Source organism: Maylandia zebra, linkage group LG4 (assembly GCF_041146795.1).
Source record: "Maylandia zebra isolate NMK-2024a linkage group LG4, Mzebra_GT3a, whole genome shotgun sequence".
NCBI lineage: Eukaryota > Metazoa > Chordata > Actinopteri > Cichliformes > Cichlidae > Maylandia > Maylandia zebra.
This window is the reverse complement of record NC_135170.1, coordinates 22,244,590-22,264,689: the sequence shown is the minus strand read 5'-3', so window position 1 is coordinate 22,264,689 and position 20,100 is coordinate 22,244,590. Positions and strand designations below refer to the sequence as shown.

General features: G+C 40.1%; 2 protein-coding genes across 3 annotated transcripts in view; both read left to right on the top strand.

Moving 5' to 3' along the window:
- Positions 1–389: 389 nt before the first annotated feature.
- Positions 390–14,769, top strand: LOC105941097 (uncharacterized). The gene is made up of 9 exons (XM_076883176.1): positions 390–470; positions 693–811; positions 891–963; positions 1,072–1,187; positions 2,421–2,495; positions 3,411–3,479; positions 3,728–3,796; positions 3,888–6,975; positions 14,130–14,769. The coding sequence occupies exons 1-8, from the start codon at positions 398–400 to the stop codon at positions 5,856–5,858; spliced, it is 2,565 nt and encodes an 854-aa protein (XP_076739291.1). The 5' UTR covers positions 390–397; the 3' UTR covers positions 5,859–6,975; positions 14,130–14,769.
- The window catches only part of LOC112431570 (nuclear GTPase SLIP-GC-like), a 22,814-nt gene continuing 13,183 nt past the window's right edge, over positions 10,470–20,100 (top strand). Inside the window, exons 1-2 of one of the 2 annotated variants that reach the window (XM_076883177.1) lie at positions 10,470–10,575; positions 19,694–20,064. In XM_076883177.1, coding sequence (XP_076739292.1) covers positions 19,998–20,064 — 67 coding nt within the window. In that variant the 5' untranslated portion in view covers positions 10,470–10,575; positions 19,694–19,997. Of the gene's footprint in view, positions 10,576–19,554; positions 20,065–20,100 lie in introns of those variants that run through there. The other variant, XM_024800222.2, reaches the window with a different exon arrangement.

Genomic DNA, 20,100 nt, shown 5'->3' with positions numbered 1-20,100 from the left:
TGCAACAACAGTTTCCTGCTAATTTCACATTTTTTGCCCCTTAAAAAACTTTGGCTCTTTAAAAATCATATTATTCCACTATGACAGAAGAAATCAAATGAAAATTAAAACTGAAACTTTGTATCAGTGTAAACACATTTCACTAAACTGGAAACTTTAGATATTTAGATGAACTCTACAGAGTGACATGAAGTCGCAAAAGTTGCAGGAGTTCAATTCAGCTAAAAGACAAAAACATTTACCTCCTGTTGTCACATGAAAAGGGTTATTGAGATAAATAGAAACGTAAACCTCTGACACTTCAGAACCACAAAGGAAAGTAAATGATCTTATTTAGTGAATAATACTTTAAATGTGAATAAATCAGTTATTGCTGATTGTCCCCACAGCAAATTCAATGGAGACATCTGGATTTGTCCAGGACAAACTAACTGAATGGGGATTCAGTGAGTTCATGCAGAGATTTAAAGGTATGAGTTTATTATTATTCTTTAATGGAAATTGTTGTATCTGTAATGGCACTAGAACAGCATCGAAATTTACTGATTCAGAAGTCGGTCTGGATATTCCTGTGATTTATGACTTACAATAAAAAAAGTCTTTCATATTCAAAGTTGATGAATATTAATGTTTTGCAGTGTTAGCTTCATCTGACTTTTGAATATTTTATTTTGTTGTTGGCATTATTTCAGATGAAGGCATTGACAAGGAGACGTTTCTAAACCTTGGAGATTCAATCCGAATTAATTTACTGTTTCCTAAAATTGGACCAAGAGTAAAGTTTAGAAAGAGACTCAAAGATTACTTACAGGTAAGGCAGCTATTTTTTATTCTATATCAGCAGGTCTATTGTTTCATTAATGTGTGATGTGTTTGTTTTGATTCTGTAGATGGAGACATGTCATTTTGTCCAGGAAAAATTAACTGAATGGCATCTCAGTGAGCTGATTCACAGATTTGAAGGTATTTTATTATAGTTTGGTTTGGTCCTTCATAAATTACTGCTGTACTGTAATGCCATATTGATATTTGTTTGTCTAATTTCAATTGGAATACTTCGTTTTGTTGCAGAGGAGGGTATTGACAAAGAAGCTTTCCTAAGTCTCGAGTCAGGCAGAATCAATACTTTGATTCCAAAAATTGGACCAAGAGTAAAGTTTAAAAGGAGACTCAGAGAATACTTACAGGTAATGTTTTATTAAATGTTACAAAAAAATCCTGGAACATAAAGCCATAAAAGTTTAAATATACTGAGGGGTTTTTTTATAAAAAAAAAAAAAAATGGCGGTGAAGATCAGTAGATTAACCCTTTACAGCCGATCGGAGCGGGCACGCTCCATTTTGCGTAACTATTTTTAAATCCCGGTAGCTCTGCAACCACGTAAGCTAGCGCAATAATTTTTTTTGCATATGAAACCGGAGGAGTTGTACTTACATCTTATGCCATCAGCTTGTCCTAGGTCACAGTTTCCTTCCACATATAGCTTTGCAAAAACTGCATAAAAATCACTTGCAGCAACAAAAACATGATATTCCAGAAACACGCTTCGCCGATCCGATCAGCTGTTTGTAACACTTCCTACGTTCATCAGCGCGAACTATCACATGACCGCATGACCTGCCCGAAACCGGAAGTGACGTCATTTTGCGGAAATGTAGTTTTTTTACGATCGGGGCCTTATGAGCCTATACTTGTGTTTTAAAAAGTTATGTTTGAGTTTATGACTTTCTGTGTCGTTTCTGGGATGCTTAGGACTCATATTGCATTGCTGGAAATAGTTTATTTTGATGCATATGCTGTTATTTTGCAAATTTGCACTATAATATTTATTTTCGTTTTTCCTGCAGTGTATAAAAATTGGTGTATTTCAAAAATAAAACTATGAAGACACTCAAAATAAATTTCCTGTGGTGGGAAACTAGTTTGTGCAACTTTTTTGTATTTACAGTTTTGAGGGATAAGCCTCTTAAATTTCTCTAACTAGAAATATATGTTAAAAAAAAAAAAACGATTTTCAATTTTTTTGTAGTTTATTGCACTTTTTTGCAATTTATGTAATTACTATGCACCTAATGCAGACATATTATTAAAGTTTGGGCTATAATGGTTGTATTGATGTATAGCAACTTGAAATGCTCCCAAAAATGGCTCCACAGCATGTAAAAATATAATATAAGCTCTGGCGGACTTGGGTTAAAGGGTTAATAGTGTATGCAATGCATCAGAGTGGAGGTTGTGTGTGAGCGCTGTGACATTCAGAAAAATAACCTCGCAATACTCGAGTACAAGATAATGTATTTAATGTAACATTTACTGTGCATGTAATGCATTTCACACTGGTAGGTATCAATATAACAAAATTGATCACACTTCTTTTATTATACGAAATACATCTTAAATTTATCCCTCACCACTGCAGGACTTGAATAGAACAAATGATGATTCTGCTGACATGATGGAAACAAGCGCAGAGCAAGAGAACAATCCAGAAATGGTATGATCTCATTGTGCCTGAACATGGTTCATTACTGAGTGATTAATCTTTGATCATTTTTGTTATGTCATCATGTTATTATATAAAAATTAATGTTGTCAGCATTAATCTCCTTAAGTAAAGTAAGTAAGTAAAATTTTATTTAAATAGTACCTTTCAAGATAAAATCACAAAGTGCTTCACACAAGCAGAAATGGACATACAACCTCAAACAAACAAAAGCAACCAAAAGCAAGTTTAAACAGATACATTTTTAACTGCTTTTTAAATGAAATGACTGAGTCCACAGATCTCGAACTCAAAGGGAGCGAGTTCCAGAGTCTGGGAGCCATTGATACAAACGCTCTGTCACTGTTTGTTTTTAACCTTGTATGCTGGAAAACCAGCAAGCGCTGGTCACAAGACCTCAGGGACCTGCTGGAGCGATAAGGCAGAAGGAGATCACTGATGTAAGTTGGAGCTACACCGTGCAGGGCCCTATAGGTCATGATTATAATCTTAAAATGAACCCTGAACTTGACAGGATGTCAGACTTGACGTCCTGACACCATAGCCGCATTAACGCAGCAAATCTACGTTAGCTGGTTACCGCGGAGCTCCCCATGCGTGGAGCTGGACGCCACTAAACAATAACAAGCTTGTGCCATATTGTTAAAATGACATTATGGCTTTAACGTCATTTTAAAGAGATTAATGCTGACAGCACTAATAAAAATACATTTTGATGGATTCAAGGACTCATATCTTTAGAGTAAAACAGGTGTCAATATGAGCAAAGTGAACCAGGTTAGCTGTTTACCTAAGTCCTCTGCAGAATTCTCCAACACAGCTCAACTGTTTTTCACAAACTGTGAGTAAACAACATGAAGGCCTGTGCCTTGTCTGGATAATTATTTGGTATTTGTTTTCACGCAGGAGCCAAACATTTTTCCTCAACATTTGGAATCTTCTTCAGCGTCTGACACAACAGATGGCAAAGACACGGTAAGAAATGAAGTCAGAAACAATATTTTTAAACTGGTTGAAGATCCAGTGATTTACAATGAGTTTATCTGAAGACAAACATTTTGTCTCCATAATGCTGCAATAAGAGGAGCAATAAATAATGAAGCTAACAAATTCAAACTGCTTCAAATTAGTTTAATATAAATATCTGAAATGCACCTTCATCACGTGAATATGAAATATTAAGAGTATCGGTAGGCCTGGCTGATGTTTTGGCCTTGTTTTAGATGCAGGACCACAACATTTTTCCATTTCAGTTGGAGTCTGCTTCAGCAGTTGACAGAGGCAGTGACACAGTAAGAAGGAATATTGATGTTTCTCCTCAAGTCATGTTGTTATCCCAATATTATTTGTGTATATAAAACACATGTTTGTTTGTCTTTTCAGAATAATGAACCAATTTGCTCCTGGGCAACAGTGACACAAGGACAAAGTCCAACCACATTTACAATGTTTTACTGTCAAGAGTGTAAAAACTTCATGGGAAACGATCCTGATTCTTGTTGTTCTCACTGTGCCTCAGTGTTCAACAAAGCAAGCAGCATTCAAAATGGAAACTTCTTTCTGTACTCATCCCTGAAAGACCTTCTGAAAGGTATCCTTGAGAACCACAGCGCTGAGTTGTTACCTAAAACAGTTAAAGATGAGCATGATAACATCAAAGATGTGATGGATGGGATGATGTACCAGAATCTCCTCAGAGAGGGTAAACTAGCTGCAGATGATCTCACACTGACATGGAATTTTGATGAAGTACCAATTTTTAGCACCACCAGATACTCAATTTGGCCCCTTCAGTTTGTTATTAATGAACTTCCTTACACACAAAGACAGGAAAATATGATAGTTGCTGGATTTTGGTTTGGCCAAGGAAAACCTCATATGAACACATTTCTGAAACCATTTGTGGATGAATGTTGTGATTTAGCCCAAAATCCATTTCAGTGGAGAGACAGCAGAGGCACTCTTCATTCATCAAAAGTCTTCTGCTTGGTTTGCTCCTCTGACGCTGTGGCGAGGCCACTTCTCCGGAATTGCAAACAATTCAATGGAGAATATGGTTGTGACTGGTGTTTACACCCTGGCACAGTGGTACCAAAGGGCTCTGGATCTGTGAGGTCATATCGATATGATGAAACTAAACAAGCATCAAGATCAAAAAATATGTTTGTTGAAAACACCTCAGAGTATGGTGTAAAAGGAATGTCCTTACTTTCCAGACTTCCTTTGTTTGACATTGTGTTTGGATTTGTACCAGAATATATGCACTCAGTTTTAGTTGGTGTGACTAAGCAACTTATTGGATTGTGGCTGAACTCAGAGAACTCCAAGAAAGACTGGTATGTAGGTCAACAGATTTCACAGATGGACTCTTATCTCCGAATGTTAAAGCCTCCATCAGAAATGAGCAGATCTCTACAGTCACTGAAGGGTCGGGACTCTTGGAAAGCATCTGACTGGCGAGCTTTCCTTTTATTTTATGCTGTTAGTGTCCTACCAGGCATCCTTCAGCCTTCATTTCTCCAGCATTTTTTTTGTTTGTCGATCAGCATTCACATTCTGCTACAAGAATCAGTCTCCCAAAATGACCTTCAGCTGGCCCATGAGAACTTGGTACTCTTTGTTAGAAACATGGAAGAACTCTATGGTGAAGAAAACGTTTCATTCAACTGCCATCAGTTGATCCACTTAGCTGACTGTGTGCGTAACTGGGGGCCTCTCTGGGCAACATCAGCATTCAGTTTTGAGAGGAACAGTGCAAATTTAAGGGCACTGCTTAGCAACATAAACTACAATCCTCAAAAAATTCAAGACAAGTTTCTCCGTTGGCAGCGCCTGCCGAGTCACCTTCGCTCCCTTGTTTCTAACGGAAATTCTCCGTTAGCCAGCATTTCACCAGTAAATGAAACCACTGATTGTTACAATCTGCTTGGAAATTCACGGCATCTGGATATCACACGATCCATAAAACTAGCAATAGAAGAGCTCTTAAATCGACCTGTTTCATTCAGATCAGTGGAAGCCTTTGACAGCTTCATCAACAGAAATACTGTTTACTCTGTAAACCATGAAGAGACAAGAGACTGTGTCATAAAACTCAAGAATGGCTGCTATGGAGAAATACAGTTCATCGTCAGGTTTAAAGAGAACTGTGTTTGCACATCCAACTGTGTGTGCTCGGCTATTTCAGTCATTGTGGTCCAGCTGTTTTATATCAAACGTGCATCAAGGAATATCTTTGTGGAAGTGGAAAGGACAACTCAGCTCAAAGCCTTCTTCTTGAGGGATGTTAGGTGTAAATGCATGTATGTGAATGGTTGGCTGGTGCCTTTACCAAACTCATATGAAAGATATTAAAGTTCCAGCACAGCTAAGGTGCTTTCTCTGTCTTGTATATCATGGCACATGGCTGTTTTTACTACAGTGAAAATCTTGGAAAAATGAACGATGATGAAGTTTTTTCAAAGGAGTTTGGAGTCATTTTGTTCATATGTGTGCGAGATCTGTGGCTTACGTTTTCTTTTGGTGTGACAGTGTGGACATAATGTAGCCAGTGTAATGTAGGATTATATCACTCAGTACTGTATGTGTATTATCTGTATATGGAGGAAATTATGGAGTGATTTGTAAACAGCCAAAAGCTTGCCTTTCCCAACTTTGTATTCACTACGTATTTATCATACATGTCAGTTTACCTCTATTCAAACTGAAATGCAAATTATTGTGACACATAAACATTTTGTGAATTAACGCTAAAAATCCGGGGTGAGTGGATCAATGTGGTTTACTGCATCCTGATACAGATTGCTATTACTGAGATAACAGATCATAAAGCTTCATATTACCTCAGATTATTGTGTAATGAATGATGAGACTTATTCTGTTTAATGTTGCAATGTGTGCAAGTCTATTGAATATAATACAGATTTATTTGCTCAAGAATGTTTGTATCCTGCTACATAAAAATGATTATAATTAGTCTTATTACTTTAAATATGCCTGAAAAATCTGTTTGGCCTCCTTCTTCACTCTGGATTTGTGCTGCTATTCAGAGTCAATTCAAATTTTAGTGTCGTTCCTTAAAAAAAAAAGAAAAAAGGATGTGTAAATACAGTAAATGATGTTTAGAGATTTTTGAAAAATAAACATGACCACTGTTCATATGTGGCTTTATTACCTTATCATAGGCCAGAATTAAATATCTAAGTAGGACCCTTGTGTTACGATTCGGTGTTGTCAGTGTTTTGTTTTAGGCGTGACTGTTATGTGTTTCCTGCTTTACTTTGAAAGTCTGTCTTATCTCAGTGTGTTCAATTTACGCTTCCTTGTCTCGTCAGTTCTGATTTGCCCCAGCTGTGTTTCCCTCCTGTTGTCCATTCCCTGATTGCTCCTTCTATGTATTTAAGCCCTGTGTTTCAGTTTGTCATGGTCGTGATCTTCCCTCCCCCGGTTGTAAACAGTTTGGTGTTTTGATGTAAGTAAATGTCCTATTTTGCTTTGAAGTAAATAGCTGTTGATGCTTTCGTTTTGGGATTTTGGTGGAGAACCGTAGTAGTATTTTTTTTTTCCTTTTTTTTTTTCTGTGTTGCACGCCGGTTGCCTAGGCTGGGGTGGAACACTTGTTTAATACCATGTTAAACATGTTTACCGGGTCGTGAAGCAAACAACAGAAAAGAAGCTCGTATATAGACTTATGCCGTAAGTTGACCTAAAACTAAAAAGAAAAAACAATCTGACATTTTAAATTAAATCAAACATCGTTTAAAAGACACACATGGCAGTGTGGGAGAAAAAACTCAACACTGAATGCTACAAGTGCACAAATATGAAATCAGCGTGGTGCTGCAGTGAACGCATCAATTCACACAATATTACAGAAATACTTTTTATATAAATGTCTTATATTGTTTCTTGGTCCCATCAATTTCTTATTCTTCAGTCATTTCTGAAACAAAGTCCACACTGAATGCCTGCTGTGCATCTGTGGTTGTGTGAAGCTACATTAATGTAACAGCATGCCAGAGTGTAAACAGAGATCTTTGTCTATACGTTGAAACAAGGTTGTGCCTGAAAATTGCTACTTTTATGTGACATTTTATGTGAATATGTGACAAATGATGTTAGAATTATAATTAATTATAGAAAAAACAGTTTAAACCTTGGTGGGCAATGAGCTTAGAAAGAAGGATTATCTAGAAAATGACTTCAGGAAATGGTCGTGTTATAAAGTTGTTTTACAATCTGGACCAGTACAGACTTGCTCCTGACAGTTAAACTGTCCTGGGGGCACAAACCGTTTGTCCTTGGCTTGGTTTCAAGACTCTAGGAAAGGAATGCTGAATGTATGTAAATAGCCTCTGGAGAATATAATCTGGAAATTGCATAAAGGGAAACACAAAATGAACCAAAAAGTAATAACATCCCACAGCTGTGTTTCACACCTGTTGGTAGTGGGGCATTTTGGCTTCTGCTGCATCTTTTTAGTCTGTGCTGGAGATTCACCAACCCTAAAGAAGTCCAAATACACCACTGATCACTGGATCTCAACAGCATTAATGCAAAACATGTGTTTCCATTTCTTGTCTTACTACTTCTTCCTGTCCAGAGACCGATGTGTGGCAGCAGAAAGGGCCACTCTCTCTTTGGGGCACTTAGCTTTCTCCTGTAGGAGTGAATGTAGTTTATAGTTTATGAAAAAATAATCAGAATAGATGTCAGAGATTGTATCTTTTTTCCTTTTCATAAGTCATTAAAACCAAGTACTAAAACACTTTGATATGACTCAGAGAACTGAAAACTCAGCATAGATAAAGAAGGAAACAATGTACAAATTGGTAACTATAGCCCAAAAGGCTGATTGTGTTCATCTGCGCGTAGTGTTTTCAGTGAGACAAATGTTTTGTCACTCATCCAAGTGACTTCTTCAGTCTCAACTGACTGCAGGTTTTCCCAAACAGTACATTTGGGATTTACTTACCTTGATGATTAAGCATGCATCTGGTAGTTAAAGCCCTTGAAGAAAAAAAAAAATGCAATGAATAAATCATACACACTTAAATATTGTATTTTCACCACAACTAAATTGTCTGACTGTCTGTATAAAACTGAACTTACAGCTATAAGCAGTTGATATTAAATATATGCATCACTAAAACATGACAGATAACAAAGCCAGAGTAATTAGGTACACAACTGTTTTTAAGTGTTTTCAATTTAGTTTCTTTTGACTTACATTTAACTATAGCTACTTATTTTTTCCTTCATTGACAATCAGCTGTTGACACAAATTATTTTGGCAAGTGGCAACAGTCAAACCAACAGCACTGTGATGTTTTTGTTCGTGAATATGTAGACACGCTGGTGCGAATGTCTTACTATACAGGCTGGTTCTTTAGATACAAGGGGAGAGTGCGCGAGTCAGAAACCCAGGGCACATAGATGATGTAAGTCTCATCAGAAACAGCTTATTTCCAAACCAGGGAGGAAGAATGAAAAACAATTCTAAAAACAAGCAATAAAATGTTGTCAAGGTACTAAAATCCCCAGAAATAAATAATCCCAATTTCAAAAAAACATATAAAACACAATGTTCTATGCTTGCTAAACTCCCACCCTGTCCCACAATGTAACTGTCCCACAACAAAGGATAAATGTTTGTTAGGTGTTCACAAGCAGGACCGAAATTCCTCCTTCAGAGCAGGCTCCAGACCAGCCTCGTCCCAGGCAGAAAAGGAGAACCCTCCTATCCCCATCTCATCCTGGAGTCCATTGCTCCACCGCGGCTCCCCTCACATCATCACACTGTAAACAAAAAAACAGGGGCCAGAACCCTTCTCCCAGAAGCTGGCCTGGCTAATAGCCATGGTGACCCTCTCACAATACGGCTCTACTCGGTGAGCAACAGTTCATTCATGTGAATTTTCAAAGCTAATTCAAGGACCATCGTGTGGTTAGCAGCATTGACTAAAGTCTTAGTGGTGAAAGGTTTGCATTAAAAGAGTAAAAACTCCAGTTAGGGCATGACTTTAAATACATTAAAGGCAGGGTGCGTCTGAAGACTGCTGCATTTATGAATATGTGACTAAAATAATGTTAGAACTGTAATTAATTATCTATAAAAAAACAAAAAATGTTTAAAGTTTTGCGGACACTGAGCTAAGAAAGAATGACTACAATGTTTACTGGTACTATACTGGTACAATAATTACTGGACAAGTACAAACTTGCCCCTTACAATTAATGTAACAGCATGCCAGTGTGTAAACAAAGATCTTTATTTATACGTCGAAAGCAGGTTGTGTCTGAAGACTGCTACTTTTATTAATATGTGACAAATTATGTTATAATTATAATTAATTATAATAAAAAATATTGAAACCTCGGTGGACAATGTACTGAGAAAGAATGACTTCAGGCAATGGGTGTGTTATAATAGATGTTTTACAATCTGTACCGGTACAGACTTGCTCCTGACGGTTAAGCTGTCCTGAGGCACAAACATGTTGTCTTTGGCTTGGCTTCAAGACTCTAGGAAAGGAGTAATGAATGTATGTAAATAACTTTTGAGGACAATCATTTAGAAATAACATCAAGTGAAATTTTGAATCAATTAAAAGTAATAATGAAGTAATATCATATTTGTTGGTAGTGGGGCAGTTTGGCTTCTGCTGCATCTTCCTAGTCTGTGCTGGAGACTCACCAACTCCAGTACCACATACACCACTAATCACTCGATCTAAAAAGCATTACCATAAAAACATGTGTTTCCCTTTAATTTCTTACTTCTTTTTCCTGTCCAGAGACCTCTGTGTGGCAGCAGAAAGAGCCACTCTCTCTTTGGGGTACTTAGCTTTCTCCTGGAGGAGCGAATATAGTTTATGTCTGTGGGGGTTCTCAGCCATCCAGGTCATCGTAGTCTAAGGACCTTGGAAAGAAAAGCGTCTGGACTTGAAGATGTTTCACCTCTCATTCCTGGGTCAAATGGTGGAGAGTCCCAGAGTCAAGCCCTATTGGAGTATCCCCTAAGATGGACATGGACCCCCTATTGATCCTCTACCTAATCACATGAGCCAAGGTGTGAAAACAGGTGTTGGTCACAATCAGCCAAAGTTTCGGGTGAACTCATTGTGAAACCAAGCCCCACCCTATCATGTGATCTCCTGAGGTCAGAAGAACCAGGATGTGCATAGGCACGGGATCTAGAAACTGGATCATAGATGGCAGACAATTGGTGTCGTAAGCCACCGCCTCTGTTCAAAGAGGGTAAACAGAGGGTAAAGCAGAGGGTAAACAGAGGCGGTGGCTTACGACACGGTCTACAACTGTCTGCCATCTATAATCCAGTTTTGATTCCCTTTACACCCATGGGGGACACTCCCATTGGTCTTAAATCTGGGACTCTGAAGAAGCTTCTCGGATGAGAGGTGAAATGTCTTCAAGCAACTTAAAGAAGTCCAGATGCTTTTCTTTCTAAGCTCCTTAGACTTTATAATTTATGAGAACATATTCATAATACTGAAAAAAGTCTTAGATTGTCAAAAATGAATATCTTATCTGACGATTGCTTTGGTGAAAAGGTGCTATATATTACAAACAATGTATTAATAACAACAAGATGACAGTGCTTTATAGACTGTTTTTGTGGAAGTGGAAAGGGCAAATTAACTCAGTCTTTTTCTAGAAGGATGTTAGGTGTAAATGTGTCTGTGAATGTCCTGTGACACTATTATCCCCTCTCTCTCTTTTAATAATGTCAAAGATAATAGTGTCTTTGACACTATTGGACCTAAAGTTTTAACCATTATTAAAACCATCCCAGCCAATCTTAACCATACCATAGTGAACCCATTTCTCAAAAAAACACAAAACAAACAAATCTCAATGCAGCAGTGTTCTCAAATTTTAAACCAATCTCTAAACTCTCCTTCCTGTCCAAAATCCTGCAAAAAAATGTCTTCCTTCAGTTCCAGGCTCTACTGGAAATTAACGATATCTCAGAAACATTTCAGTCTGGTTTCAAAGCGAAACATTACGAAAGCGTAGAGCTCCCACCCAGGCAAAAGAAAAATAGAGCTATATCACATGTAATATGAAAACTTTATTGTTCTCACAATATACTTTTCACATTTGAACAACATAATATCATGTTATTACAATATACATTATATACAATATACATTATAACAAAAAACTTTTTACAAAAAAACAAGTAGAGGTGACACGGGCTGTGAGATTGAAACACAGGCATTAGAGCCTCTTAATGTGTGTTTAGTTTGGGTTTCCACCGGCGTGGAATTACCAAAAATAGAGAGAGCATAGGCTAACATATGAAATGGGAAAAGACCGCTGTGTAATCCATTTATTTCAACAAAGTAACTGTATTCTGAATATCACCTTCTTAAATGGTAACTGTAACGGAATACAGTTACAATTACTTTTTGTATTTTAAATACGTAACGCCGGTACATGTATTCCGTTACTCCCCAACACAATCTGCCCGTGATCAGGTACCCTGCTGGGATAATAAGATGGCCTGGAGATAGAAGCCACTGACATCAAGACCAGGAAACTCCTAACCCTGCATGGAGGGTTTCACCCCAAGTCCAGCACCCTAAAGCTAGATGGATGCTAAGCAGAAAAAAGGAGGCCATGCCCTAGTGAGTGTCAAGCACCACAGTCCAGGATGAGACAACGATCATCCACAAATACATAAGGAAGATAGCCCCAACCAACTGCGTGCTCAGTGAATACCAGAAACCAGAGGAGGAAGAGCAGGAGCCATCATGGAAGGACAGGCCCCTCCACAGTATGTACCACTAGCAGATAGAGGAAGTGGCTGACATCCAGAAATCCTGGCTGGACAAAGCTGGACTGAAAGACAGCACAGAGCCACTAATCATAGCAGCACAGGAACAAGCTCTGAGCCCAAGATCCACAGAGGCTGGGGTCTTCCACACCAGGCAAGACCCCAGGTACAGGCTGTGTAAAGATGTCCCCGAGACAATCCAGCACATAACAGCAGGGTTCAAGATGCTAGCAGACATAGCATACATGGAACACCATAACCAAGTGGGCGGCATATGTTCAGAAACATTTGTGCCAAATATGACCTGGAAGTCCAGAGGTGAAAATGGGAGATGCCTGGTGTGGCGCTGTAGTGTAAAGAAAAAAAAAATCAAAATGACCTTAAACTAAGTCACAATAAATTGTTTTGGGATGTCCAGTAGAATTTTACAGTATGTGATCAGCTGATCTTCGCTGATCTGGGATTCACTCCTGATTGTGGATTTACACACTGGAATTCAACAAGATACAAGCAAATATTACATGAGCTATCAAGGCTGAGTTCCAACCCCTGAATAGTATGAAGCAAATATAAAGGTGGATCATCAGCTTAAATTTAGATTGATGTCTGATACATTGTTACATGGAAATTCACAGCAATGACAGCCAGTTAGACAAACTTCATCACAGAACTGCAAATTAACCAGCTTAGCCTGCACTAAACTGCATTAAACTATCTAGTATTTTCATAAAACCTCAGAATAAGTTATTCAGGAGGATGTTCTTCCTAAATACAATATTTGGATTAGGTTAAGATGGATTTAAAAATGATTAAAAATTAAGTTCTGGTTTTGCAGGTAAATGAAGACATTCTTTCTTCTTGTTGTTCTTTCATTGTTAATTCAGATGACTGATCACCATTTGAACTGCCTGTGAGATGCTACTCCGCCTGCCTCGCCCCCCAAAAAAGTCAAATAATCGGAAACACCAGACCTATCCCGCTGGGCGGGAGCCCCACTTCCCTCCAGTTGTTTATTAAGCCTCTCTCAGCCCGAGAGTGAAGGAATGGACAAATACATAACTGAATCACTCACGACAGGCATCATCTGCTCTTCATCTTCCCCTGTGGTAGCATGGGATTTCTTTTTTTCAAAGGCAGTTGCTGAACATCAGGTTCACGTGAGGCAAATCCTCCCTCACTTCTTGGAAAATAGGTTTTTTGTGAAGGGGGAGAAATGTGAATTCCATGTGAACTCTGTGGCTTTTTTGGGTCACATCATTGAGCAAGGGAATCTGAAACCTGATCCAGTAAAGGTACATGCAGTGGTGTAGTGGCCCGAACCCTCCGATCACCAGCAGCTTTAGCTTTTTTTTTACCGGCATTTTATCAGAGAGTTTAGTAAGATCACACTTCCACTCACCAGACTAACCTCACCAAAAGTTCCATGTCAGTGGGACAGAGCGGCTCAGCAAGCCTTCACTCAGCTGAAAGAGAGGTTTTCTACAGCTCCCATCCTACAGCAGTTTATTGTGGAGGTGGATGCGTCTAACTCTGGGGTGCGGGCGGTCCTGTCTCAACAAAAGGATGACAAGCTCCACCTATGTGCCTTTTTCTCTCGCCAATTCTCCCCCACAACGTATAATTATGACATCGGGGACTGGGAGCTGTTGGCTATTAAACTTTTATAGGAGGAATGGAGGCACTGGCTAGAGGGCCGCACAACCATTCATTGTATGGCCTGACCACAAAAACTTGGAATACTTTTGGTCATTCACACGTATCAACTCCAGGCAGGCCTGGTGGGCTTTGTTTTTCACCTGTTTTGACTTTTCTTTCACCTACAGACCAGGATCACGGAACGTGAAACCGGATGCGCTCTCCCAGCAGTTCAACACCACAGAGGAGGAGGAAGACCCCGGACTCATTCTCGCACCTTCCTACCTGGTCGGGGCCATCTTCTGGGAGACCAAAAATGCAATATATGCATTTCCAATATTTTCCATGTGTCCCAAGTCAAGCCTGTATGCTCCAGCCCGGTGTGCCCTCTTTCCAAGCCTTTGTTTTGGTTGTGCTCGCCCTCCCCCTCTCTTTCATCACTCTGCCTGGGTGGAGCTCATTGCGAGCTTTCCCTTTTGGCCCATGCACCTGCTCCTAAGCACACACTGGTGATTCATCTTGTTCTCTGGCCACTACTTAAGGCAGTGGCTCTGATCTCCTTGTTGCTGGACTATTGAGTTTGATAAGTTAGTGTAAATCCAGCTTGGTGAATTCTAGTGTGCTTGTGTATGTAACTAACTGTGCTTAGACATCTCAAACTGTGGAAAGAGTGTCGTGCGTGTGGATCTCTCAAGCGGAGAGAATGAGTGACAATGATTTGTTTCTCTCCCCCGACCCTACCCCGCAGACCACTGGAACCCCTGGCTTTCCCTCCCACCTGTATATATTCTGCACCTGGTGTTTTTGTGTAAATAAAAGAACAGTTAACTTGTGATTCCAGTCTGTCCCTGTCAAGATTCGGCTGTGCAGGCAGGAGTTGGACCCAAAATGCAGACTCCTGGACACGAGGGATGAACTCAAAAACTACAGCTTTATTGCAGGCAAAGGAAATGGCATACAACACAAAACTAAACTAAACTGGAAAAGAATAAACTAAACTCACGGGGAAACACGCAGAGAAACATAGCCATGATGGGACACACACACACACACACACACACACACACACACACACACACACACACACACACACACACACACACACACAACCCTGACACAGAGAAACACAGGGCTTAAATACAATGGGCAATAACGAGGGGACTGAGACATAGATAGGGGAATAGAGCTTGGTGAAATCAGACATGATGAGACCCAAGGGAAGTACATTCATGCAGGACACAGACCTTCAAAGTAAAACAGGAAACGTAACACAGTGACGCGGCCTTGACTTGGGGCTACAACTGACGGGAGACAGATCAACTGAGAAGCACAGAGACCAAACATAAGGGAGGCACAGAGAACACTAAATACTGGGAATGATTACAAATAACACAAAACACTGGGTCACACCCAGGACAATGACAGCGCCTGAGTCCGTGTCGTCCAATTGTTTTTGTTTTGAACTCATTTGCTGATTTTGTTTTTATGCCAGGCCAGCTATCAAATTTTTCAGTGATGTCACAATTCTTCCCTCTTTTTGTTCTTACTGACACAAATTCTGCAGTTTTTTATGCTCTATGTGGAAAAACAACAGTACTTTTGATTATACCCTGTTTTATTGAATGTTGTTAAAGACAACATGCAAAAATATTTCACATACACCTTTCATATATTTAAAAAAAAGTTGCAGTCTACGATCAACAAAATTAGGACTTAAATACTTGGCACTTTATGCTAGGACAGTAAATAAGACTAAAAGCTGCATGTAAGTTCTAAGATTTACAATTTTAAGAAAAGCCAATTATATGCATATTGACTCAGTAGTGACTTCTCTTTCCTCAACATATTACTTTTTCATGCAATTGCAGGCTTCACTGAGTGGGAACACAGGTCAAGACATATTTGGCAATCAAGACAAACTGAGACAGGACAAAAAACAGAAAATTGTGACCAAACAATATGCGCTTTTTCTTGTTCTTTTTTTTTAATGTTTTTATTTTGTCATATCTTTAAAATACATTAGCAAAACAAGAAAAAAAAAACCTAACATTTAAACAATAACATTGTATATAAACATTTTGAATTTCAAATACTGAAATGAACATTTTGTTTTGTTTTTTTAAATTCCTAAACATTTACACAAACATTCACAAAGCAAACTCTTGAGAGCAAAACATACTCTGATTTTTAATTTCGACAAGAAAATAAACCATAAAACTTCTAAGGAACAATTTGAAATCTCGAATTGACACTATAGATATTACAATAAAGGTGGTGTACAAAAAAAATCTATTTTACTTATTTACAGAAAAGTGCAATAAAACTATTCATTTCAGTGATTTAAAAATTGCAGGCAGTGGCAAGAGAAATTTCTTCTGCTAATGATTCAATCTTGTTTAAGCAGACTGTAAACCATGGGCAACTGAGGAATAACTTTTACTAACTGATAATGAAAACTAGGGCTGAACAATTCGTCGTGTTTTTGTACCTGAAATCAAATTTTAGTTATATTGTTTGGTCAAAGCTGTTTACTTTCAAATATATATTTCAAATCTAGTCTGAATTAGAATATATGTTATAACAATCGGAAATAATTTCAATAACTCATTCACCACTAAAAGGCATCAGGTATTGCACATTACTCTCCATAAAAATGGATCAGTTTGGTAATCTGTCCGCGAACCAGCTTGCCGGTTTTTGGTATTACTTTCTTTTTTTTTTCTTTTTTTTTTTTGTGTCCCGTTTGGATCTTTAGCCATCAGAATTGTTGTCTTAAGGCCAAGAAAGATGCCAAGCGGATTTATTTTACCAAGTGGATCATCATGGCCTTGCCATATTGGTCCATTTGATTGACCTTTATTATAATTATGAAGTTTGCGGACGACACTACAGTGGTGGGTCTTATCACCAACGGTGATGAGACGGCTTACAGGGAGGAGGTCAGCGCCCTGACCCACTGGTGTCAAGACAACCATCTCACCCTCAACATCGCAAAGACAAAGGAGTTGATAGTGGACTTCCGGAGGTGCAGAGAAGTACACACCCCCATCACCATCAACGGCGCTGCTGTGGAGAGAGTGAGCAGCTTCCGGTTCCTTGGCGTACACCTGGCTGAGGATCTTACGTGGTCAGTACACACAAACAAAACAGTGAAGAAGGCGCAGCAGCGCCTCTTCTTTCTCAGGAGACTGAAAAGATTCGGCATGAGCCCCCGCATCCTCAGGACCTTCTATCACTGTGCCATTGAGAGCATCCTCACTGGATGCATCACCACCTGGTATGGCAACAGCACCGCCTACAACTGCAAAGCTCTCCAGCGAGTAGTGCGGTGCTCTGAACGGATAATTGGAGGTGAGCTTCCCTCCCTCCAAGACATCTACAGGAAGCGCTGCCTGAGGAAAGCGGGGAGGATCATCAAGGACTCCAGTCACCCCAGCCATAAACTGTTCAGACTGCTTCCATCAGGAAGGAGGTTCTGCAGCATCCGGTCCCGTACCAGCAGACTGAGAGACAGCTTTTTCCATCAGGCCATCAGACTGCTGAACACGTCATAGACACCTCAGCTTCACTACTGGAACTTCAACATTATGCACTCCACACTGTATATAAATGCCACTTGTTTTGCACATATTCAACTCTGTATATTTTATATATTTTATTATTATTATTATTATTTTATTTTATTTTTTTACTATTTAATTTGTAAAAATTTGTATACATACACACACACACACACACACACACACACACACACACACACACACACACACACACACACACACGTAGGAAAATATTTAGTATACACATCCAGAAATGCATACACTATTATATATTGTACATATATTTATTAGTTTCAGGTTGGCCATTCTTGTATTTTGCTCGTTTGTGTTGTTGTGTTTGCACATCTCTGTTGCTTGTGGGGCTCGCACACAAGAATTTCACTCGCATGTGCTGTGCCAGTGTGCCTGCACATGTGATGTGACAATAAAAAGTGATTTGATTTGATTTGATTTGAATTTATTTTATTTTCGGTTGCTACAAACGGGACAAATATGACTGGGGGATAGGACAGGGAGAAAGAATGAAAGAAAGAGAGGGAGAGAAAGAAAACCAAAGGGGAGAAGAGACGGTGAGAAGGGGGGGAAGAAAGAAAAAAAAAGATAAAAACACCTGGATCACCTGTATGGAGAAAAAAAAACAGAAGAGAACGCAAACAACAAAGAGCAACATAATAAAAAAAAAACAGCACCATCACAATAAACTAGCTAGCAGTAGATAACAGTAGATACTAAATATTAAACGATATTGTGCAGCACGTAAGATAGACAGCGCACAATGTGCTTTGAGGCAGCAGCCAAGAAAGGTGTAGTCCACGTCTGTGAACACCCGTGTGTACACCTGTGTGGATCAGCATGCTTGTATTCCAAAGGTAAAGATCTGCTAGGGAGTGTGGGGAGCCATAGCCCCGTCCACCAGGGTATGAAGCACGTATGGAGGAGATCCAGGCCCCAGATATCCAGAGGCCCCAGAGTACAAGGACCCGAGGAGGACCACCAAAAGGGGGGGAACCGTGCTCCCCTCCTGGGAAGAGCTGAGTAGAACCCCAAACGAGAGGTCACCCAGCAGCTATGGAGCAGAGGCCAGAGGGGGTTGCAGTGGCGTGCCCGCGGGCTCTGCCGGCAGCCAGCTGTGCCAGAGAGGACCGAGCTTCAGGCCCAGAGGCCAGAGGGCATCCCATCCCCCGGAAGGGGCCCAGCCGGGCCACAGGCGCCAGGCCCCGCCAATCAGCCACCAGGAGTGAGCCGGTACATACATGAGCGCCCAGCCCCAGTCGACAAGGACCACCAACACACCAACGTCTGAGGGCATCAGCCACCGGCAGGGAGTGTGGTGAGGGGAGATAGGCCTCCGTACTTTGGAGGGCCTGAGATGTACCCAGAGAGGTTGAGTCTAAGACCCAACCTGACATATAGACACAGACGAACAGGCACACGCGAACACAAACGTGCATTCCCACCCCATATGCACAACCAAATACTCAGCACTCACCCAACGTTTAGACAGACACAAATAGACACTGCACAGACAGTTGCACTCCCCAAACATACTCTATATCCCAGGTCCAGGTACCCCCGCCCCCAGAGGGGCAAGCCACACCTAAACCCAGGAGATGTAACCCTTCTCTCTGGGGTGGAGGTTTTTGGTATTTCAGTTTTGCAAAGTGACTAAATCTGACTTTGCAGTACCACGTCTGGGCCATTTACACATATAGTCAATGTGTCAATGCCTTCAGCGCATGTGTTGAATTGAACCACATTCATCATAGATGTTATAGTTATATGTTAAGTGCATAATGTGTTATCATTACAGCATCTAGTTATCATTAAAATACATTTGTGAGAAAAATGACTCCCTAAACCCAAATTAATGTTATAAGAACTACTTAAAATAGCAGATGGAACTCTAGAAAAAAGGTTTCTGAGGAGAAGGCTTTCATTTTAGTCGGTCTGACCCCAGTGCCATCCGTTAACACGGAGGAGGCGGGGTTTATGATCTACAATGCAGCCAGCATAACGGGGAGCTGTCAGGCCGCCCACATTTTCTACAGTCATTGGTCCACGCTCTTGGCCTGCGCACCTGCAATTATTCCACTCACCTGCTGCGCAGGGCGGCGGCTCTGTGTTACTTGTCGCTGGATCGTGGCGCTCGTGTTTCTGTGGATGTCTAACTTGTGTTCTCTTCCCGTGTACAGACCCTACTGGACGCTTCCCTATTTTCCCTTGTCTTTGACGTGAGTTAGGATATTCGTATGTGGACGTCGTGTATCGTACAAAAGAGGAAGTGTGAGGGACTGGCGATTGAGAAGAGGAGTTTTGGACGTGTTCATTTTCCCCTGGATTCCCGGGAGCACTAATTGCTCTGCACTGTTGTTTATAGCGCCTGGTGTCACTGTAAATAAACTCTCTTTAATTAAAACCTTAGTTCTGCGCTAGAGTCCGCTCGTTCACCTTGACAGGATCAGAAATTACAATTTCTTTCAGTTTCTATTCTTGGTCATGGATGGTTTTGTGCGAAACAAACTGACTGAATGGAAACTAAGTGACTGGATTGAGGCATTTGAAGGTAAATTATTACTGTGCATCAGTGATGGGTACAGAT